General features: G+C 41.1%; 1 protein-coding gene across 1 annotated transcript in view; it reads left to right on the forward strand.

Moving 5' to 3' along the window:
* eys (eyes shut homolog) overlaps positions 1–25,920 on the forward strand; it is a 506,958-nt gene that overhangs the window by 371,070 nt on the left and 109,968 nt on the right. Inside the window, exon 40 of the mRNA XM_071394489.1 lies at positions 281–431. Within this exon, the coding sequence (XP_071250590.1) occupies positions 281–431 (151 nt within the window). The remainder of the gene's footprint in view (positions 1–280; positions 432–25,920) is intronic.

Genomic DNA, 25,920 nt, shown 5'->3' on the forward strand with positions numbered 1-25,920 from the left:
TTTTCATTCAATCCAACATAATTTTTCTGTTTATAGAAATGCATTGTGGGTGCTGAAAGGATGGAAGGGCTTTTAAATGAAATTCCGAACGATTCCTATTCACATATTGTATCTCCATCAGATTGGTAGTTAAAGCAAAGTCGGAGATTTCTTTGAGAAGATCAGAATTGTTTAAGAATAGACTGAATAGACTACCCAAATATAGGCCACTAAATCCAAACCACAATAGGCCACTTTTGAAATTATTTTGAACTGATCGTATTATCTCTGCTCTTTTCAGCCCGGGAAGAGAATTTAGGAGATCGTTTTCTCCACGTGTTCCTCCAGGATGGGATCCCTGTGGTAAAACTGGGATGTAGTGATGTCCAGGTGTTGAATGCAGACGCAGGCCAAACCGTCAACACTAACAGGCTGACGTCCATCAGAATACGGTGAGAAGTGCTTATTTTATATATTTTTGGGATAGATACAGAGGTCAGTTGAAGAAGGAAGACAAATGTGGGAAGAATGGAAGGTTGCAGGGCGGTTTTAGAACCCATGACCAGAGAGGCCATGTGTGGTCCAGTTAGCAGGCCTTTCACTGACCGGACTCTTTTACTTCATATACCTATGCCACTTAGTAGACTATTTTACCAAAGCGACTTACAGGACAGTAAGTCATACATTTTTCGTACAGTATGTGATGATCCCTGCGGGAATTGAACCGATGACCTTGGTGCAGCTAGAGTCACAATCTCTAACTGTATCTTACCTCATCCCATTCCCCACTGTATCTTACCTATCCTATTCCCCACTGTATCTTACCTCATCCTATTCCCCACTGTATCTTACCTCATCCCATTCCCCACTGTATCTTACCTCATCATATTCTCCACTGTATTTTACCTCATCCTATTCCCCACTGTATCTTACCTCATCCTATTCCCCACTGTATCTTACCTCATCCTATTCCCCACTGTATCTTACCTCATCATATTCTCCACTGTATTTTACCTCATCCTATTCCCCACTGTATCTTACCTCATCGTATTCTCCACTGTATCCTACCTCATCCTATTCCCCACTGTATCTTACCTCATCCTATTCTCCACTGTATCTTACCTCATCCTATTCCCCACTGTATCTTACCTCATCATATTCTCCACTGTATTTTACCTCATCCTATTCCCCACTGTATCTTACCTCATCCTATTCCCAACTGTATCTTACCTCATCCTATTCCCCACTGTATCTTACCTCATCCTATTCCCCACTATATCTTACCTCATCCTATTCCCCACTGTATCTTACCTCATCCTATTCTCCACTGTATCTTACCTCATCCTATTCCCCACTGTATCTTACCTCATCATATTCTCCACTGTATTTTACCTCATCCTATTCCCCACTGTATCTTACCTCATCCTATTCCCCACTGTATCTTACCTCATCCTATTCCCCACTGTATCTTACCTCATCCTATTCCCCACTGTATCTTACCTCATCCTATTCTCCACTGTATCCTACCTCATCCTATTCTCCACTGTATTTTACCTCATCCTATTCCCCACTATATCTTACCTCATCCTATTCCTCACTGTATCTTACCTCATCCTATTCTCCACTGTATTGTACCTCATCCTATTCCCCACTGTATCTTACCTCATCCTTTTCCCCACTGTATTTTACCTCATCCTATTCCCCACTGTATCTTACCTCATCCTTTTCCCCATTGTATCTTAAATCATCCTATTCTCCACTGTATCTTACCTCATCCTATTCTCCACTGTATTTTACCTCATCCTATTCCCCACTGTATCTTACCTCATCCTAACGATGTCATAATATGTCATAACTGCTGACGTAACTTGTCATATGACACAGTCATAACCATGTCATAATATGTCATAACAGCTGACATAATGTGTCATTACTTGTCATAATATGGTCATAACACTGTCATGACACATATATTTACAGCTGTTGTGACATATATTGTGTTATTTTATGTCTGATTATGACACCTACATAAGCATGTCAAAAGCCACAAAACCAACCACACAAGGCAAAACATTCCATAGCCTACTTGTCAATAGTATGTTTATGTTACATAACATTTTCTGAAAGTGACAGTGTCATAAAGTGTATTTTCTGCAAGTTATTTAAAATATGATGAAAAGTAAACACAACTGTAAAGAATTCATTACAAACTTCCAAAACAAAAGGAAACTTTTGGGCTGGGAAAAAACTCATTTGAATAAATGTGGATTTTGACACTCTTGTGTAGGTGTCATAGCCAGCCTTAAAATAACACAATATGTCACAACATATGTAACTATATGGATCATGACAGTGTTATAACCATATTATGACAAGTAATGACACATTATGTCAGCTGTTATGACATACTATGACATGGTTATGACTGTGTCATACCGTGTTATGACGCTGGGTGTCAAGTAAAGTGTTACCCCTCATCCTATTCCCCACTGTCTGCCAATTCACCATTATCTTGAGATCATTTCATGAAATACCCTATGTTCAACCGTGAAATCACTCCAATGGAAAGGGGATTGGAGTGTCCATATTCACAAAGCTTCTCATAGTAATACTGCTGATCTAGGACCAGGTTTGCCTTTTAGATCACAATGAGTAAGATTACATGGACAGGAGGAACCTGATCCTAGACCAGTACTCCTACTCTGAGATGCTTTGTGAATACAGACCTAAGTCCCCCCCGTTGATGATGAAACATGAGGTGTTTCCTTAGAGATGATAAAACCTGAGGTGTTTCCTTAGAGATGATAAAACCTGAGGTGTTTCCTTAGAGATGATAAAACCTGAGGTGTTTCCTTAGAGATGATAAAACCTGAGGTGTTTCCTTAGAGATGATAAAACCTGAGGTGTTTCCTTAGAGATGATAAAACCTGAGATGTTCCCTTAGAGATGATAAAACCTGAGATGTTCCCTTAGAGATGATAAAACCTGAGGTGTTCCCTTAGAGATGATAAAACCTGAGATGTTCCCTTAGAGATGATAAAGCCTGAGGTGTTCCCTTAGAGAGATGATAAAACCTGAGGTGTTCCCTTAGAGATGATAAAACCTGAGATGTTCTCTTAGAGATGATAAAACCTGAGGTGTTCCCTTAGAGATGATAAAACCTGAGGTGTTCCCTTAGAGATGATAAAACCTGAGGTGTTCCCTTAGAGATGATAAAACCTGAGATGTTCCCTTAGAGATGATAAAACCTGAGATGTTCCATTAGAGAGATGATAAAACCTGAGGTGTTCCCTTAGAGATGATAAAACCTGAGGTGTTCCCTTAGAGATGATAAAACCTGAGGTGTTCCCTTAGAGATGATAAAACCTGAGATGTTCCCTTAGAGATGATAAAACCTGAGATGTTCCATTAGAGAGATGATAAAACCTGAGATGTTCTCTTAGAGATGATAAAACCTGAGGTGTTCCCTTAGAGAGATGATAAAACCTGAGGTGTTCCATTAGAGATGATGAAACATGAGGTGCAAACTGGCATGTTGGGGATAGCATCATACCTTCACTTAGCTTCGATTTGTTATATTGTTCTCCTTCATGTCATTTTTAATTTATGTACATTAATCACAAAGAAAAGACAAAAACAAAAACATGGCTTCAAATTAAGTGTCCTTTCAATATTGATGTGGTGTTTACAAAGCATGTGACAAATAAGATGTAATTAAATGTGTTCATTGACTTGTTCCTTCTTCTTGGTATAGACTTAACAGTGAACACAACCTGTTTAATGTACATTCCTCATTAGTTACAATTGTGGCGGGTTGTGTGTGTGTGTGTGTGTGTGTGTGTGTGTGTGTGTGTGTGTGTGTGTGTGTGTGTGTGTGTGTGTGTGTGTGTGTGTGTGTGTGTGTGTGTGTGTGTGTGTGTGTGTGTGTGTGTGTGTGTGTGTGTGTGTGTGTGTGTGTGATCGCACGCTCAATTTGTTAGTGTACAGTAGCTGATCAGTAGCAGAATAGGAGACAGCATGGTTGTGTTGAGAACATTGGGTAGAGAAATGTCAGTCATGAAAAGATGTCATAATACCAGCAACAATAACAACAGAGTCCTGATCAGTCATCTCAGATCATCTGATCATCTACAGCAGTGAAAGCACCACAGGAGTGAAGAATATTGTCATTTTATTTTATTCAAGTTTGAGTCAGCACTGTTTTCTCTCCGCCCCCTCTCCTTCCCTCTCTCTTCCTCTCTCTCTACCTATCTCTCTGTATCTCTCTCCTTCCCTCTCTCTTCCTCTCTCTCTACCTATCTCTCTCTGTATCTCTCTCCATCTCTCTCTCAAGCCTTTAATAAATTACTTCAAAAGTGTTTTTGCACCATTTTACAACAAAATAACAGGGAGGGTTAAAAAACATGTGGTCTGCCTGGTCTACAGTGGCAGTCACTTTGAGCTAGCATATTGCATCTGCATCGAAGACTGCTTGGTACATCAAAGCTCTGTATCTGTGTGATTCATCGGCACAATTGCCTGTTGTGTAGATTTTTCTTTTCTTCATTTTTACATTGAACAATCCCATTTTTGTCCCTGGAGTGACCTTGCCGATCTCGGATCAAATTACTTTTTTATAATAATAATAATAATTCTGCTTTGTTTAACAATAATATTATTTCCTGGATTTAAATGGGTAGAGGAGGAGGTGTAGAGCCAGAGTGATTTGGCTCTTTAAAATGACTTATTTCATTGAATGAGGGCTTTAGTTATGAAAAATATTGTTTTTAAGCTTTGCTGTTAATGTTTTGCTCATGGCAATTGATTCAAGTATGTTTTTTAAAAGATGACATTGTTGAGCATTGCACTAAGTGGCTGACCTCAAGCTGCTTTCATGGAACACCATTTAAACATTGTTGAAGGTGCTCCAAATATATGATCAAACATGCTTCATATGCTATTGTCCCCTATGCCTATAAAACACACCTAAGGGCTGGGAAATCTGTGCATTTGAAAGCCTTGACTCTTCTGACTGACATGCTATGGGAGGGAGGGAGGGAGGGAGGGAGGGAGGGAGGGAGGGAGGGAGGGAGGGAGGGAGGGGGATATCAAACGGACATCTGTTCAGTCTTTTGTCTGAGTTGACCTACTCTTCCTATTCACATGTGGCTTACATTTTAATTCGAAGGGCTTGATTGACATGGGAAACATATATGTTTATATTGCCAAAAAAGTGAAATAAACAGTAAGCATTACACTCACACATCTTACTCTCTATCTCTCTCTTTTCCTCACTCCATTCCTCCCTCTCAAATTTAAATAAAACATATAAATTCTAGAAATGATGAAAGTACATCATATGGTAATTTATAAGGAACAGGGCACCATGTGTGATGCACTGTCAGTTTACTATTGAAAATATAAAATTGGACTGAAAGTAAGAAAATAATTATATCAGAAAAATGTCCTTCATGTTCATGAAGTTATTTTAGTGGCAGATTATTTATTTTTTTGTTGCTTGCAGTAAAATATATATACAGTTGAAGTCGGAAGTTCACATACACCTTAGCCAAATACATTTCAACTTAGTTTTTCACAATTCCTGACATTTAACCCGAGTAGAAACTCCCTGTTTTAGGTCAGTGAGGATCACCACTTTATTTTAAGAATGTGAAATGTCAGAATAATAGTAGAGAGAAGGATTTATTTCAGCTTTTATTTCTTTCATCACATTCCCAGTGGGTCAGAAGTTTACATACACTCAATTAGTATTTGGTAGCATTGCCTTTAAATTGTTTAACTTGGGTCAAACGTTTTGGGTAGCCTTCCACAAGCTTCCCACAATAAGTTGGGTGAATTTTGGCCCATTCCTCCTGACAGAGTTGGTGTAACTGAGTCAGGTTTGTATGCCTCCTTGCTCGCACAAGCTTTTTCAGTTCTGCCCACACATTTTTTATAGAATTGAGGTCAGGGCTTTGTGATGGCCACTCCAATACCTTGACTTTGTTGTCCTTAAGCCATTTTGCCACAACTTTGGAAGTATGCTTGGGGTCATTGTCCATTTGGAAGACCCATTTGTGACCAAGCTTTAACTTCCTGACTGATCTTGAGATGTTGCTTCAATATATCCACATAATTTTCCTCCCTCGTGATGCCATCTATTTTGTGAAGTGCACCAGTCCCTCCTGCAGCAAAGCACCCCCACAACATGTTGCTGCCACCCCCATGCTTCACGGTTGGGATGGTGTTCTTTGGCTTGCACGCCTCCCCCTTTTTCTTCCAAACATAACGATGGTCATTATGGCCAAACAGTTCTATTTTTGTTTCATCAGACCAGAGAACATTTCCCCAAAAAGTACGATCTTTGTCCCCATGTGCAGTTGCAAACCGTAGTCTGGCTTTTTTTGGAGCAGTGGCTTCTTCCTTGCTGAGCGGCCTTTCAGGTTATGTCGGTATAGGACTCGTTTTACTGTGGATATAGATACTTTTGTACCTGTTTCCTCCAGCATCTTCACAAGGTCCTTTGCTGTTGTTCTGGGATTGATTTGCACTTTTTGCACCAAAGTACGTTCATCTCTAGGAGACAGAATGCGTCTCTTTCCTGAGCTGTATGATGGCTGCGTGGTCCCATGGTGTTTATACTTGCATACTATTGTTTGTACAGATGAACGTGGTACCTTCAGGCGTTTGGAAATTACTCCCACGGATGTACCAGACTTGTGGAGTTCTACAATATTTTTTCTGAGGTCTTGACTGATTTCTTTTGATTTTCCCATGATGTCAAGCAAAGAGGCACTGAGTTTGAAGGTAGGCCTTGAAATACATCCACAGGTACACCTCCAATTGACTCAAATTATGTCAATTAGCCTATCAGAAGCTTCTAAAGCCATGAAATGTTTTTCTGGAATTTTCCAAGCTGTTTAAAGGCACAGTCAACTTAGTGCATGTTAACTTCTGACCCACTGGAATTGTGATACAGTGAATTATAAGTGAAATAATCTGTCTGTATACAATTGTTGGAAAAATTACTTGCTGTCATGCACAAAGTAGATGTCCTAAACGACTTGCCAAAACTATAGTTTGTTAAAACTTCTTGCGACTATAGGGGGTGCTGTTTCAAATTAGCATAATTGTCTCTACAGATGAAACGGCTTCCTACTCAATTCTTGATCGTACAATATGCATATTATTACTATTATTGGATAGAAAACAGTCTCCAGTTTCTATAGGCGTTGGAATTTTGTCTCTGAGTGGAACAGAACAAATTCTACAGCAATTTCCCTGACATGGAGTCAGATTTCACACATTTTGGCCCCTGATCTGGAGTCAGTTTAAAGGCCACTGTTATTGCTATGAGGATACGGACACTGCTTACGTCTTCCCCTGGATGTCAGTACGTGATGACGCTTTGAACGGTATCGATTGCGCAATCAGGGGCTGCATAAAAGAGCAAATACCGGAAGTAGCATCCCTTTGCTGCCTGCGTCTTGCGCACGGAGGACGTCGGACTCGCCTCCTTCCAAGCGTTTGTTTAGCCAGTAATATTTCTCTGGTCATGTTTTTACTCGTTAGAGGTGTTAAAAACATCATAAGGTAGTTAATTTAAACCGTTTTATAGCAATTTATATCCGTTTAGTGCGATTTTGACCCATTTATTTCTGAGGCACTTTGAACAGCTGGGCACGTTTCCAGTTCATGCCGAACGCAGTGGGCATTTCCACATGGCAAGAGGACAGCTTTCGACCAAAAGACGATTAGACCCAAGAAAGGATTCTTTGCCCAAGATTCTGATGGAAGAACAGCTCACAGTAAGAACAATTTATGATGATAAATCGTGTTTCTGTCGATAAATGTTAAACGTTTATGTCGCCATCTTGTTTGCTATAGCTTCGCTTGGCGCAACCTGTATTGAAAAGTAAGGATAATTTAAAAAATGTAAATCAGCGATTGCATTAAGAACTAATTTGTCTTTCGATTCCTGTCAACCCTGTATTTTTTAGTCAAGTATATGATTAGCTTTCGATTAAACTAGATCACTCTGAAAGATGACGTCCAACATATTGAGGCTTGATTTCCTAGTATTTTCATTGTGTAACCACGGTTTTGTATGGCTAAATATGCACATTTTCGAACAAACTGTATATGTATGTTGTAAAATGATGTTACAGGAGTGTCATCGGAAGAATTCTGAGAAGGTTAGTGAAAAAATTAATATATTTTGGCGATGGTTACGTTATAGCTCTCTTTGGCTTGAATCGATGCTCTGGTAACGTTTTCACATGTGGTATGCTAACTTATCGATTTATTGTGTTTTCGCTGTAAAACGCTTAGAAAATCTGAAATATTGTCTGGAATCACAAGATCTGGGTCTTTCCATTGCTATGCTTTGTCTATTCTTATGAAATGTTTTATTAAGAGTAAATTGGTCATACACGTTGCTCTCTATAGTAATTCTAGTCGTGTTGTGATGGTCGGTGCAATTGTAAACTGTGATTTCTACCTGAAATATGCACTTTTTTCTAACAAAACCTATCCTATACCATAAATATGTTATCAGATGACAGTCTGACAGTCTTATAGGTTATTGGCTATCAATATCTTAGTTTAGCCGAATTGGTGATAGCTACTGGTGGAGAGAAAAAATGGTGGACAAAGAAATTGTGTATTTTGCTAACGTGTTTAGCTAATAGATTTACATATTTTGTCTTCCCTGTAAAACATTTTAAAAATCTGAAATGGTGGCTTTATTCACAAGATCTGTATCTTTCATCTGGTGTCTTGGACTTGTGATTTAATGATATTTAGATGCTACTATCTACTTGTGAAGCTATGCTAGCTATGCTAATCAGTGTGTGGGGGGGTGGGGGGTGATCCCGGACCCGGGGTAGAGGCTCGTTAGAGGTTAACAAGAAATTTGTGGAGTGGTTGAAAAACGAGTTCTAATGATTCCAACCTAAGTGTATGTAAACCTCCGACTTCAACTGTATATATATTTTGTATTAGTATATTTTTTTATTCCAATTTTTCAGGGGTTGCTGCAGTACCCTCAGCACCTTTACTTCTAGTGGTTAGAGTGTTGGGCCAATAACCGAAAGGTTGCTCGATCAAATCCCCGAGCTGTGGTAAAAATCTGTCATTCTGCCCCTGAACAAGACAGTTAACCTACTGATCCCTGGGCGCCGAAGTTGAATGCATTCAGTTGTACAACTGACTAGGTATCCCCCTTTCCCTTTACCACGGCAATGCCCATGTACAGTATTGAAGACCAGACCCCCACACATTCATTTTGTGCAGTTGCAATGTTAATGATTACTGGGTAAATAACCTGGCCATTTGACATTGAGGATGATTAACTGAGAATCATTGTGACATACAGTGACATGTTGGTTACATATTTAGACTATGGCATCACTTTACTGCACATTTTATACAGTAGTGCTGCCATACGGTGTTTTACTTAAACATGAGGCTGCCATCTACAGAGGAGCTAAAGTACAGTATATGAAATCAACTGTCTTAAACATGAGGCTGCCATCTACAGAGGAGCTAAAGTACAGTATATGAAATCAACTGTCTTAAACATGAGGCTGCCATCTACAGAGGAGCTAAAGTACAGTATATGAAATCAACTTTCTTAAACATGAGGCTGCCATCTACAGAGGAGCTAAAGTACAGTATATGAAATCAACTGTCTTCAACATGACACTGCCATTTGCAGAGGAGCTAAAGTACAGTATATGAAATCAACTGTCTTAAACATGAGGCTGCCATCTACAGAGGAGCTAAAGTATCTGAATGTAGTACTGTAGTGCTGATTTAGGATCAGTTTTGTATTTTAGATCATAATGAATCACAGTGATTATTATGGACAGGGAGGACCTGATCCTAGATCAGCACTCCTACTCTGAGATGCTTGATAAATTGGGGCCCAGCTCAGTAGTGACAAGTCATCTGTCTCATCTGATTCCACGGCTCAACCTTGCTGATCACACACAAATCGAGGGAACATGGAGCATTGTGAATATTTAATCAAGAATATACTTCAGCTGACGTCTCTTGATAGTTATTAAGACACAGTGGATTCTATTTGTACGTTAAACAGTGCTTGTAGTGGTGTGAAACATGGAGGATATCAAAAACGATGTCTAATGGTTAATAGAGACTAGAGGTCATCTGATAGAAAATACGTTTGAGATTCTAAAGTTTAATTTTGCGATGTAAAATGGTAGATTAAAGGAGAGAGAGACAGAGACCTGTGAACATCACTCTTTAAAGCTGTTCCACAGGAACACAGCGAGATAGAAACCACCAGGGCTGTGTCCCAAATGCCACCCTATGCAGTGCACTTACTTCTGGTCAGGGCCCATAGGAAATATAGGAAATAGTGTGTTGTTTGGGACGCAACCCAGATCACCATTTTCTTTCAACTCTGATGTCTCATCAGCATTATCTAAACTCTGACTCATCATCAGGTGTTTGAGTTCTAAACTCTGACTCAGTGTTAGATGTTGGAGAACTAAACTCTGACTCATTCTTAGGTGTTGGATGTCTAAACTCTGACTCTCATCGTTAGGTGTTGGATGTCTAAACTCTGACTCAGTGTTAGGTGTTGGATGTCTAAACTCTGACTCATCGTTAGGTGTTGGACGTCTAAATTCTGACTCATTGTTAGGTGTTGGACATCTAACTATGACTCTCATCGTTAGGTGTTGGATGTCTAAACTCTGACTCATCGTTAGGTGTTACCCCAGGTGGTAAGGGTAGGTAACAACACATCCGTCACGCTGATCCTCAACACTGGAGCCCCTCAGGTGTACGTGCTCAGCCCCCTCCTGTACTCCCTGTTCACCCACGACTGCATGGCCAGGCACGACTCCAACACCATCATTTTACTCTGCTGCCACTCTCTGTTTATCATCTATTCATAGTCACTTTAACTAATCCCACATGTACATATTACCTCAAATAGCCCTACTAACCGGTGCACCCGCACATTGACTCTGTACCGGGACCACCTCTATATAGCCGCGCCACTGTTGTTTACTGTTTCTTTTATTTCTTTACTTATATATTGTTTACCTAATACCTATTGTTTTACTTAAAAACTGGTTAAGGACTTGTAAGTAAGCATTTCACTGTAAGGTGGGTCTGCTACACCCGAACTGCTACACCTGTTGTATTTGGCGCATGTGACAAATAAACTTTGATTTGATTTAACTTTGTAATCATTGGTTTTTGTTTGACATACATTTTAAAGAGAAAATTCTGAGTCTCAGTGTCACTCTGTTAGTGTGGAATTGCCCATGTTGGACCGAACTGCTGTTTCATAGAGCGCTGCTTCTCCTGTCTGGAATAGAATGCTGGACTCTTCTCTCTGTGTTCTGTGTTTTTAGAACCCTCAGAGTGTCATTTATGGATTCCATTTGGACTGTCGGCCATTTCCTGTTTTCTCTGTGGGGGTTGAGATGAGCGGCTGCTGGGTCGTGATATGTTTCAGTGACTGCTCTCCTCTACTCTGCTCTGCTCTAGTCTGCTCTAATCTGCTCTACTCTGCTCTATACTCTACTCTGCTCTAATCTTCTCTGCTCTAATCTACTCTGCTCTAATCTACTCTGCTCTGCTTTAATCTGCTCTTTTCTGCTCTAATCTACTCTGCTCTAATCTAATCTGCTGTACTCTGCTGTACTCTACTCTAATCTACTCTACTCTACTCTGCTCTAATCTACTCTAATCTACTCTGCGGGGCTCTACTCTAATCTGCTCTACTCTGCTCTAATCTACTCTGCTCTAATCTACTCTACTTACATTAGTGCAGGAGTCCTAGTGGTGGAAATATGTAGGAAGCATTTTTTACTCCTTTATTAAGTGGTGGGTAAGTGTTATGTTGTAGAGTGTGTATTGTAGGAAGTAAATACTTGTTTACTTTTGATCCAAGGTCTTAATGATGTCTGTAGGTAATTCAGATACAATTTCAACATTTACTTTTGAAAAGCAAGCATATTACAATATGGATGAAACACTTGGTTAAACAGTCATTGGTCAACGAAAAAACAGTTGGCCAATACTCTGGTGTTGGAAACACCTTAATTCGCAAATATTGATATAATAACCAATCATAGCGAAGTCACGCGATGACATGTTGTGTGGTCCTCCCACTACGACTCAGGAAACCATACAGTTTATTAGGCTACAGATGAAACATGTTGTGATGAACTTCACAGGGTGGTTTAAGAGCACGGTGATGAGCTTGATGCTCCTTTAACAATAAATATTGAGGGTCTTATTCTGGTGACATGATGATCAATGCTTATCCATAATAATCTCATCATGTAGACAAGACTACCCACACAGCCTACCCACACAGCGTACCCGCACAGCCTACCCACACAGCCTACCCACACAGCCTACCCACACAGCCTACCCACACAGCCTACCCACACAGCCTAGCCACACAGTCTACCCACACAGCCTACCCACACAGCGTACCCGCACATCCCACCCACACAGCCTACCCACACAGCCTACCCACATAGCCTACCCACACAGCCTACCCACACAGCCTACCCACACAGTCTACCCACACTGTATCTGTGAGCTGTTGGCTAGAGCGCACATGCCAAAACCAGATTAGACACATTTGCGATTTAACGCAACAGTTTCTGTGACGAAACTATCAGCAGAGTTGAAAATACGATGGAAACACATTAAATATCCGATTTTTATTCGTTACATGAAAACATAAGCGAGAAAGTACATTTTGTGTGCACTACGCCATCAAGCACAGATTTTTATCAGCAACGATTCGGTTTGGTGGAAACACAAATGGTGGGAAAATGAACTTTTTTTTAATGCAGATTTTAGAATATTCACATTAAAATCTGTTCGCCAAAGGAGCTGATTTGTTGATTTCTTAACAGAAAGATTCCAGATCAAGACATTGATACTTCTCTTTAAGATGAAGATCTGTAGAACCTTTCCCACTGCATTAGGATTCCACTAAAGTGTCTCCTGTCTCTCCTGTCTGACCTTGAGTTCCAACACACTGTGATGCCCATAGAAACACACACACACACACCAAACACACCCACACACACACACACACAACACACACACCAAACACACACACACACACCACAAACACACACACCACATATGCACACACACACACAACACACACACACACACACACACACACACACACACACACCACAAACACATACATACACACCACATATGCACACACACACACACACACACACACACACACACACACACACACACACACACACACACACACACACACACACACACACACACACACACACACACACACACACACACGTACATCCTGCTCAATAGATACAGGGAGGTGACGTCTCCACTCCTCTCCCTATGAAATCAACTGGCAGAATTATTGATATGTTTCCACTACAATGCTGGGTTTATTTATCCCTTCAACCAGACAGGAGAGAGAGATTAAAAGGCAAAGGAACATGTCAATGTTATAGGGGTCAGAGACAGATTTACAGCCTGCATCCCAAATGGCACCCTGTCTACTCCCTATAAAGTGGACTACTTTTGACCAGGGCCCATAGGTTATAGCTCTGACTGAGTCATTTCCATTCGCCAAGAAACAAAAGATCCCTACTGGTCAAAAGTTGTGTACTATATAGGGAATAGGGTGCCATTTGGGACACTAGAGACTGCATATTCTGACTGACAGGAGAGGAGGAGAGGAGGAAGGGAGAGGAGAGGAGAGCAAGCTAGCTAGTTAATTATCTTCATTGAATCTTGTAAAGGGGTAGAAGGGGAGGTACTCCACTGCTGTTGAAATAGCTGAAGACATAAAGATACTGGGGGCCATGTTGGCTCCATTTTGATATGGATGAAGACATAAATATAGAAGCTTCTGGGGGCCATGTTGGCTCCATGTTGATATAGATGAAGACATAAATATAGATGCTACTGGGGGGCCATGTTGGCTCCATGTTGATATAGATGAAGACATAAATATAGAAGCTGCTGGGGGCCATGTTGGCTCCATGTTGATATGGATGAAGACATAAATATAGAAGCTTCTGGGGGCCATGTTGGCTCCATGTTGATATAGATGAAGACAAAGATAGATGCTACTGGGGGGCCATGTTGGATCCATGTTGATATAGATGAAGACATAAAGATAGAAGCTTTTGGGGGCCATGTTGGGTCCATTTTGATATGGATGAAGACATAAATATAGAAACTACTGGGGGCCATGTTGGCTCCATTTTGATATGGATGAAGACATAAATATAGAAACTACTGGGGGCCATGTTGGCTCCACGTTGATATAGATGAAGACATAAATATAGAAGCTGCTGGGGGCCATGTTGGCTCCATGTTGATATAGATGAAGACATAAATATAGAAACTGCTGGGGGCCATGTTGGCTCCATGTTGATATGGATGAAGACATAAATATAGAAGCTGCTGGGGGCCATGTTGGCTCCATGTTGATATAGATGAAGACATAAATATAGAAACTGCTGGGGGCCATGTTGGCTCCATGTTGATATGGATGAAGACATAAATATAGAAACTACTGGGGGCCATGTTGGCTCCATTTTGATATGGATGAAGACATAAATATAGAAACTACTGGGGGCCATGTTGGCTCCATGTTGATATAGATGAAGACATAAATATAGAAGCTGCTGGGGGCCATGTTGGCTCCATGTTGATATAGATGAAGACATAAATATAGAAACTGCTGGGGGCCATGTTGGCTCCATGTTGATATGGATGAAGACATAAATATAGAAGCTGCTGGGGGCCATGTTGGCTCCATGTTGATATAGATGAAGACATAAATATAGAAACTGCTGGGGGCCATGTTGGCTCCATGTTGATATGGATGAAGACATAAATATAGAAACTACTGGGGGCCATGTTGGCTCCATTTTGATATGGATGAAGACATAAATATAGAAACTACTGGGGGCCATGTTGGCTCCATGTTGATATAGATGAAGACATAAATATAGAAGCTACTAGGGGCCATGTTGGCTCCATGTTGATATGGATGAAGACATAAATATAGAAGCTTCTGGGGGCCATGTTGGCTCCATGTTGATATAGATGAAGACATAAATATAGAAGCTGCTGGGGGCCATGTTGGCTCCATGTTGATATAGATGAAGACATAAATATAGAAGCTACTAGGGGCCATGTTGGCTCCATGTTGATATAGATGAAGACATAAATATAGAAGCTGCTGGGGGCCATGTTGGCTACATGTTGATATAGATGAAGACATAAAGATAGAAGCTACTAGGGGCCATGTTGGCTCCATGTTGATATAGATGAAGACATAAATATAGAAACTACTGGGGGCCATGTTGGCTCCATGTTGATATAGATGAAGACATAAATATAGAAGCTGCTGGGGGCCATGTTGGCTCCATGTTGATATAGATGAAGACATAAAGATAGAAGCTACTAGGGGCCATGCTGGCTCCATGCTGGCTCCATGTTGGCTCCATGTTGGCTCTACTAAACAGGGCTGAAATGGGAAAACACCTTCACAATATTTGCAGCGGTGCTTCTCTAAGCATAAAATGTCTTAAAATGCAATACGCCTTTGCACTGTTTGTACCTCCATTTTATACAGTATGCTGTGGTGTGTGTCTCATTGTAACTATATGGATGCAGCTCTTGGCCGGTGTGTGTCTCATTGTAACTATATGGATGCAGCTCTTGGCCGGTGTGTGTCTCATTGTAACTATATGGATGCAGCTCTTGGCCGGTGTGTGTCTCATTGTAACTATATGGATGCAGCTCTTGGCCGGTGTGTGTCTCATTGTAACTATATGGATGCAGCTCTTGGCCGGTGTGTGTCTCATTGTAACTATATGGATGCAGCTCTTGGCCGGGGCTCACTTGGAAAATAAATGTAAATATCAGTGGAACTTCTCTGGTTAAATGAAGGATGGATAAATACTAATAATACAATACAAGATGACAGCTAAATTGTATTCAGACGTAAACTGTAACTGTAACAGAATATACTGTTGCTGTATTATTCACTTGCATGCTGTAATTACCTGAATATCAATATATATGTGTGTGTGTGTGTGTGTGTGTGTGTGTGTGTGTGTGTGTGTGTGTGTGTGTGTGTGTGTGTGTGTGTGTGTGTGTGTGTGTGTCTTCCCCAGGTTGCTGGCTAGATGTTGGTCTGTTCTGCAGAGACTCTGTGTTAGGGTTAAACTAAGTCAAAGGCCTGGAGTGTTTGTGTATTGCACAAACACACACACACACAGCTACAGTGCCTTCAGAAGGTATTCACACCCCTTGACATTTTCCACATTTTGTTGTTACAGCCTTAATTTTGTGTCACTGGCCTACACACAATACCCCGTAATGTCAAAGTGGAATTATGTTTTTCGGGATATTTACAAAATGTAAAGCTAAAATGTCTTGAGTCTAAATAATGAAACCCCTTTCTTATGGCCTTAACAAGTCACATAAGTCTAAATAATGAAACCCCTTTCTTATGGCCTTAACAAGTCACATAAGTTGCATGCACTCACTCTGTGTGCAATAATAGTGTTTAACAAGATTTTTGAATGACTTCCTTATCTCTGTACCCCACACATACAATTATCTGTAAGGTACCTCAGTCAAGCAGTGCATTTCAAATACAGATTCAACCACAAAGACCAGGGAGTTTTTCCAATGCCTCACAAAGAACAGCACCTATTAGTAGATGGGTAAAAAATTTAAAATACAGACATTGAATATCCTTTTTAGCATGGTGAAGTTATTAATTACACGTTGGATGGTGTATCAATACACCCAGTCATTACACAGATACAAGTGTCCTTCCTAACAGTTGCCAGAGAGGAAGGAAACCACTCAGGGATTTCATCATGAGGCCAATGCTCTGCTCATCATCTGCTCATTTATCACTCCAGTGTTAATCTGCTAAATTGTAATTATTCGCTCCTATGGCCTATTTATTGCCTTACCTTCTCATGCCTTTTGCACACACTGTATATAGACTTTCTTTTTTTTCTACTGTGTCATTGACTTGTTTAATGTGTTATTGGCTTGTTTATTGTTTACTCCATGTGTAACTCTGTGTTGTTGTCTGTGTCACACTGCTTTGCTTTATCTTGGCCACGTCGCAGTTGTAAATGAGAACTTGTTCTCAACTAGCCTACCTGGTTATATAAAGGTTAAATATTGTTTTTAAATAAAAATGGTGACTTTAAAACAGTTACAGTGTTGAATGGTGGCGTTAGGAGATAACTGAGGATGGATCAACAACATTGTAGTTACTCCACAGTACTAAACTAATTGACAGAGTGAAAAGAAGGAAGACTGTATAGAATAAAAATATTCCAAAACATGCATCCTGTTTGTAACAAGGCACTAATGTAATACTACAAAAATTGTGGCAAAGCAATTCACTTTTTGTCCAGAAGTTGCTTAGACAGTGGACGAGACAGTTTTGACATATATCCACTTTAAAATCTATGGCAAGATCTGAAAATGGTTCTCTAGCGATGATCAACAACCAATTTGACAGAGCTTGAAGAATTTAGAAAATAAAAATGTGCAAATGTTGCTCAATCCAGGTGTGGAAAGCTCTTAGAGACTTATCCAGAAAGACTCACTGTAATCACTGCCAAAGGTGATTCTAATATGTATTGACTCAGGGGGTTGAATACTTATCTAATCAAGATACACTACATGACCATAAGTATGTGGACACTCTTCGTCAAACATCTCATTCCAAAATCATGGGCATAAATATGGAGCTTTGCTGCTGTAACAGCCTCCACTCTTCTGGGAAGGCTTTCCACTAGATGTTGGAACATTGCTGCGAGGACTTGCTTCCATTCAGCCACAAGAGCATTAGTGAGGTCAGGCACTGATGTTGGACAATTAGGTCTGGCTCACAGTTGGCGTTCCAATTCATCCCAAAGGTGTTCGATGGGGTTGAGGTCAGGGCTCTGTGCAGGCCAGTCAAGTTCTTCCACACCGATCTCAACAAACCATTTTTGTATGGACCTCGATTAGTGCACGCTGAAACAGGAAAGGGCCTTCCCCAAACTGTTGCCACAAAGTTGGAAGCACAGAATCGTCTAGAATATCATTGTGTGCAGTAGTGTTAAGATTTCCCTTCACTGGAACTAAGGGGCCTAACCTGAACCATGAAAAACAGCCCCAGACCGTTATTCCTCCTCTACTAGACTTTATCCATTTGGGCAGGTAGTGTTCTCCTGGCATCTGCCAAATCCAGATTCTTCCATCAGACTGCCAGATGGTGAAGTGTGATTCATCACTCCAGAGAATAGGATTCCACTGCTCCAGAGTCCAATGGCACAGAGCTTTACACCACTCCAGCTGGCGCTTGGCATTGCTCATGGTGATCTTAGGCTTGTGTGCAGCTGCTCGGCCATGGAAACCCATTTCATGAAGCTCCTAACGAACAGTTCTTGTGCTGAAATTGCTTCCAGAAGAAGTTTGGAACTCGGTAGTGAATGCTGTAAACAAGGACAGACAATTTTTCCAAACGATTCAGTACTCGGCGGCCCTGTTCTGTGAGCTTGTGTGGCCTACCACTTTGCGACTGAGCCGCTGTTGCTCCTAGACGTTTCCACTTCACAAAAATACAAAAATGTTTCTTCGAGATTGGTGTGGAACAACTTGACTGGCTTGCACCAGAGCCCTGACCTCAACCCCATCGAACACCTTTGGGATGAATTGTAACACCGACTGTGAGCCAGGCCTAATCGTCCAACATCAGTGCCCGACCTCACTAATGCTCTTGTGGCTGAATGGAAGCAAGTTGACCAGGGCAGTTCTAGCAGGACATTTTACGAACTGACTTGTTGGAAAGGTGGCATCCTATGACAGTGCCACGTTGAAGTCACTGAGGCCATTCTACTGCCAGTGTTTGTTTATGGAGATTGCATGGCAGTGTGCTCGATTTTATAAACCTGTCAGCAACGGGTGTGGCTGACATAGCCAAATCCACTAATTTGAAGGGGTGTCCACATACTTTTGTATTTATAGTGTATATTAGTGTTTTATTTTTCATATCATTTATTTTTTACAAATGTTAGAATTTTTAGTCCACGTTGACATTAGACTCTACGCTACTCTCCTCTACTCTGCTCTGCTCTGCCAGATGTTTCCACAGTGGTTTAGGTTAGAATGAGTCATTCACATTCACTACCAAACAAAGTGCTACATCCCAAATGGCACCATATTGCCTGTGTCGTTCACTACTTTTGACCAGGGTTCATAGGGCTCTTATCAAAAGTAGTGCACTACATATGGAATAGGGTGCCATTTGGTTATAGCTCAGAGTGAGTCATCTACATTATCGAAGGATGCATCCTAAATGGCACCCTATTCCCTATATAGGCACTGGTCAAAAAGAAGGCACTATAAAGAGAATAGGGTGTCATTTGAGACGCATCCTAAGAGAGTAAAGGTCAACAAGCGTGGGACATTGCTTTCCACAGCCTCCCTTTCAGTCCTTTATTACACATCAACTGTCTTCTCCCTGCTCGATAGGATTATTTAAATGTATGCCATATTTGCTGCTAGTGAGGCTCCCTGCTTCAGCTGCTGCTGGTGGTGCTTTGTGAGGGTTTTATTCAAAGTAAAGTGGGAGAGAAAATAATACTCAAGTGTTTTTTGTGTGTTTATTTCTGCAGATAATTTCTTTTTTTTTTTCTTTTTCCCATGGATACTTTTTTCCCCCACAGTTTGAATATTTATGATGTTGTCCGTGTTGACAGTTTGAATATTTATGATGGTGTCTGTGTTGACAGTCAGAATATTTATGATGATGTCCGTGTTGACAGTTGGAATATTTATGATGGTGTCCGTGTTGACAGTTTGAATATTTATGATGATGTCCATGTTGACAGTTTGAATATTTATGATGGTGTCCGTGTTGACAGTTTGAATATTTATAATGATGTCCGTGTTGACAGTCAGAATATTTATGAGGATGTCCGTCTTGACAGTCAGAATATGTATGAGGATGTCCGTGTTGACAGTTTGAATATTTATGATAATGTACGTGTTGACAGTTTGAATATTTATGATAATGTCCGTGTTGACAGTTTGAATATTTATGATGATGTCCGTGTTGACAGTTGGATTATTTATGATGATGTCCGTGTTGACAGTCAGAATATTTATGATGATGTCCATGTTGACAGTTTAAATATTTATGATGATGTCCATGTTGACAGTTTGAATATTTATGATGATGTCCGTGTTGACAGTTGGATTATTTATGATGATGTCCGTCTTGACAGTTTGAATATTTATGATGATGTCCGTGTTGACAGTCAGAATATTTATGATGATGTCCGTGTTGACAGTCAGAATATTTATGATGATGTCCATGTTGACAGTTTGAATATTTATGATGATGTCCGTGTTGACAGTTGGATTATTTATGATGATGTCCGTCTTGACAGTTTGAATATTTATGATGATGTCCGTGTTGACAGTCAGAATATTTATGATGATGTCCGTGTTGACAGTTGGATTATTTATGATGATGTCCGTCTTGACAGTTTGAATATTTATGATGATGTCCGTGTTGACAGTCAGAATATTTATGATGATGTCCGTGTTGACAGTCAGAATATTTATGACGATGTCCATGTTGACAGTTTGAATATTTATGATGATGTCCGTGTTGACAGTTTGAATATTTATGATGATGTCCGTGTTGACAGTTTGAATATTGATGATGATGTCCGTGTTGACAGTTTAAATATGTATGATGATGTCCGTGTTGACAGTCAGAATATTTATGATGATGTCCATGTTGACAGTTTGAATATTTATGATGATGTCCGTGTTGACAGTTTGAATATTTATGATGATGTCCGTGTTGACAGTTGGAATATTTATGATGATGTCCGTGTTGACAGTTTGAATATTTATGATGATGTCCGTGTTGACAGTTTAAATATTTATGATGATGTCCGTGTTGACAGTCAGAATATTGATGATGTCCATGTTGATTCTGTTTTTGTGTGCTGACTGCTTGTCTCTCTGGTTCTAAAAGCACTATATATGCCGTTTCAATTGAAATAGTTCATTAAATGGAACATAGATACATTTATATATTTTTCCATTTTTTTTTCTCAGCAACTTTTAACATGAAAGTGCTGTTCAGATATTACTAGGTCAAACACCTCAAAACATACAGCAAGATGGTGCCGATAGAGATGGCAGCTTCGCTTCAAGTCCTGAGGAAACTGTGCTGTATTTAGTTTTTTATGTATTATTTCTTACGTTGTTAGCCCAGAAGACCTTAAGTGTTATTACATACAGCCGGGAAGAACTATTGGATATCAGAGAAACGTCAACTTACCAGCACAACCAACACTACTGATTTGAACTGATTCCAGAGGCTGACCCAAAACAACGCCGTTGGAGGGGAGGGTGCCGGAGCGGTCATCTAGTGAGGCTTCGGATGCGTGCACACCACCCACCGCTTCCAAGTATATTACTCGCTAATGTCCATTCCCTAGTTAACAAAGTCGATGAAATTAGGGCAAGACTTGCTTTCCGAAGAGATATCCAGGATTGTAACATACTCTGTTTCATGGAGGCATGGCCAGCTAGGGACATGCTGTCGGAGTCCGGATTTTCAGTGCATCGCGCCGACAGGAACAAACATCTCTCTGGTGAGAAGGAGGGCGGGGGTGTATGTTTCATGATTAACGACTCATGGCGTAATTGTAACAACATACAAGAACTCAAGTCCTTTGGTTCACCTGACACAGAATTCTTCACAATCAAATGCCGACCGTATTATCTCCAAGACAACTCTCCTTGGTTATCGTCATAGCCGTGTATATCCCCCCACAAGCGGATACCAAGACGGCCATCAAGGAACTACACTGGACTTTATGCAATCTGGAAACCCTATATCCCGAGGCTGCATTTATTGTAGCTGGGGAATTTAACAAAGCTAATCTGAGAACAAGGCTACCTAAATTATATCAGCATATAGATTGCAGTACACGAGCGAGTAACACACTCGACCACTGCTACTCTAACTTCCGCGATGCGTACAAGGCCCTCCCCCGCCCTCCTTTTGGCAAATCGGACCATGATTCCATCTTGTTGCTCCCCTCCTATAAACAGAAACTAAAACAGGAAGTGCCCGTGCTTAGGTCTATCCAACGCTGGTCTGACCAATCGGATTCCACGCTTCAAGATTGCTTTGATCATGTGGACTGGGATATGTTCCGGGTAGCCTCAGACAATAACATTGATGTATACGCTGACTCGGTGAGCGAGTTTATAAGGAAGTGTATAGGAGATGTTGTACCCACTGCGACTATTAAAAGCTTCACTAACCAGAAACCGTGGATTGATGGCAGCATTCGTGCAAAACTGAAAGCACGTACCACCGCATTTAATCATGGCAAGGCAACTGGAAACATGACCGAATACAAACAGTGTAGTTATTCCCTCCGTAAGGCAGGAGAAAAGCTTCAGTACAGAGACAAAGTGGAGTCGCAATTCACCGGCTCAAACACGAGACGGATGTGGCAGGGTCTACAGACAATCACGGATTACAAAAAGAAAACTAGCCCCGTCGCAGACATCGATGTCTTGCTCCCAGACAAATTAAACAACTTCTTTGCGCGCTTTGAGGACAATACAGTGCCACCGACACAGCCCGGCATCCCTAGCCGCGTCCTCAGAAAATGCGCAGACCAGCTGGCTGGTGTGTTTACGGACATATTCAATCAATCCCTATCCCAGTCTGCTGTCCCCACATGCTTCAAGATGGCCACCATTGTTCCTGTTCCCAAGAAAGCTACGGTAACTTGACTAAATCATTATCGCCCTGTATCACTCACTTCTGTCATCATGAAGTGCTTTGAGAGACTAGTCAAGGATCATATCACCTCCACCTCCACCCTACCTGTTACCCTAGACCCACTCCAATTTGCTTACCGCCCCAATAGGTCCACAGACGATGCAATCGCCATCACACTGCACACTGCCCTATCCCATCTGGACAAGAGGAATACCTATGTAAGAATGTTGTTCATTGACTACAGCTCAGCATTCAACACCATAGTACCCTCCAAACTCAAAAAAAAGCTAATGATCATGGACTTCAGGAAACAGCAAAGGGAGCACCCCCCTATCCACATTGACGGGACAGCAGTGGAGAAGGTGAAAAGTTTTAAGTTCCTCGTTGTACATATCACCGACAAACTGAAATGGTCCACGCACACAGACAGTGTGGTGAAGAAGGCGCAACAGCGCCTCTTCAACCTCAGGAGGCTGAAAAATTGTGGCTTGGCACCGAAAACCCTCACTAACTTTTACAGGTGCACAACTGAGAGCATCCTGTCGGGCTGTATCACCGCCTGGTACAGCAACTGCACCGCCCACAACCGCAGAGCTCTCCAGAGGGTGGTGCGGTCTGCACAATGCATCACCAGGGGCAAACTACCTGCCCTCCAGGACACCTACAACACCCGATGTCACAGGAAGGCCAAAAAGATCATCAAGGACAATAACCACCCGAGCCACTACCTGTTCACCCCACTTCCATCCAGAAGGCGAGGTCAGTACAGGTGCATCAAAGCTGGGACAGAGAGATTTAAAAACAGCTTCTATCTCTGCCAACATCTGCTAACCATGTGTATGTGACCAATAAAATTTGATTTGATTTGACCTCAGAACATACAGCAATTCAGAACATACAGCACCTCAGAATATACAGTAGAGCTTAACTCTCTAGTCTGTACCATACAGTGATGTATCTTAACGCTCTAGTCTGTACCATACAGCGATGTACCTTAACTCTCTAGTCTGTACCATACAGTGATGTATCTTAACTCTCTAGTCTGTACCATACAGCGATGTATCTTAACGCTCTAGTCTGTACCATACAGTGATGTATCTTAACTCTCTAGTCTGTACCATACAGTGATGTATCTTAACTCTCTAGTCTGTACCATACAGCGATGTATCTTAACGCTCTAGTCTGTACCATACAGTGATGTACCTTAACTCTCTAGTCTGTACCATACAGTGATGTATCTTAACTCTCTAGTCTGTACCATACAGCGATGTATCTTAACGCTCTAGTCTGTACCATACAGTGATGTATCTTAACTCTCTAGTCTGTACCATACAGTGATGTATCTTAACTCTCTAGTCTGTACCATACAGTGATGTATCTTAACTCTCTAGTCTGTACCATACAGTGATGTATCTTAACTCTCTAGTCTGTACCATACAGTGATGTATCTTAACTCTCTAGTCTGTACCATACAGTGATGTATCTTAACTCTCTAGTCTGTACCATACAGTGATGTATCTTAACTCTCTAGTCTGTACCATACAGTGATGTATCTTAACTCTCTAGTCTGTACCATACAGTGATGTATCTTAACTCTCTAGTCTGTACCATACAGCGATGTATCTTAACTCTCTAGTCTGTACCATACAGTGATGTATCTTAACTCTCTAGTCTGTACCATACAGTGATGTATCTTAACTCTCTAGTCTGTACCATACAGCGATGTATCTTAACTCTCTAGTCTGTACCATACAGTGATGTATCTTAACTCTCTAGTCTGTACCATACAGTGATGTATCTTAACTCTCTAGTCTGTACCATACAGTGATGTATCTTAACTCTCTAGTCTGTACCATACAGCGATGTATCTTAACTCTCTAGTCTGTACCATACAGTGATGTATCTTAACTCTCTAGTCTGTACCATACAGTGATGTATCTTAACTCTCTAGTCTGTACCATACAGTGATGTATCTTAACTCTCTAGTCTGTACTGTGCCTGTAGCCAAGGGTGTGCACTGCGAATTGAAACGAAACAAGCATATCTTTTGAAATAGGCCCTACATCTAAAATTCAACACTAATTGTCTTAATTAATAAGAAATCACATGCTTCATTGTACAGTGTTATCTTTTTAACACTCTGCTCATACTCAACCAGGTGAGGCGGAACTGAACATGCAGTTATTTTAATCTGAGAAACATGTCTGTCAGCCTGTCTGTCTGTCTGACTGCTTGGTTCCTCACTGATCATCTCTTGTGGAAAGCCTCACAATGCCTGTCTTGTAATTTCACTAAAGTGGATCAGCTGGAGAAAGAGAAGAGTGTGTGTGGGTGGGGGGGTTGAGAGAGGGAAAGAGAGAGACAAAAAAAACAGAGAGAATTGAAGAGGAAGGGAGAAAGAGAGAGTGTTGGTCAAGAGAGAGAGAGTTGGTAGAATGAGAACACAGAGGGAGAGAGAAGGTTGGTAGAATGAGAACACAGAGGGAGAGAGAAGGTTGGTAGAATGAGAACACAGAGGGAGAGAGAAGGTTGGTAGAATGAGAACACAGAGGGAGAGAGAAGGTTGGTAGAATGAGAACACAGAGCGAGAGAGAAGGTTGGTAGAATGAGAACACAGAGGGAGGGAGAGAGAGTTGGTAGAATGAGAACACAGAGGGAGAGAGAGTTGAGGGACAGAGAGTTTAGAAATAACACAGAGGGAGAGAGTGAGAGTTGGTAGAATGAGAACACAGATGGAGAGAGACACGATACCCAAATTAATTGAGGGCTGACAGTCACAATGCAAATTATGCAGCGAATACGGCGTCTCTTTAGTGTGAGGGGAGTCAGTGCACCAGAACAGCAGAACAAGACTGCATCCCAAATGGCACCATATTCCCTATAAAGTGCATTACTTTCGAGCAGGGTCAGTAGGGCTCTGGTCATGGTAGTGCACTATATAGGGAATAGGGTTCCATTTGGGACACAACCAAGAGTCAGAACAGGAGGTCACAGTCCGCTGATATTTGATACGCTCCGGGGGTGGGGGGGCGGGAGCCATGTGCCACTGTGCAATAATGTAAGATAGACAGGGAGAAGCATCATTAACACAGAACACGCCA

Source organism: Salvelinus alpinus, chromosome 3, assembly GCF_045679555.1.
Source record: "Salvelinus alpinus chromosome 3, SLU_Salpinus.1, whole genome shotgun sequence".
Lineage (NCBI taxonomy): Eukaryota > Metazoa > Chordata > Actinopteri > Salmoniformes > Salmonidae > Salvelinus > Salvelinus alpinus.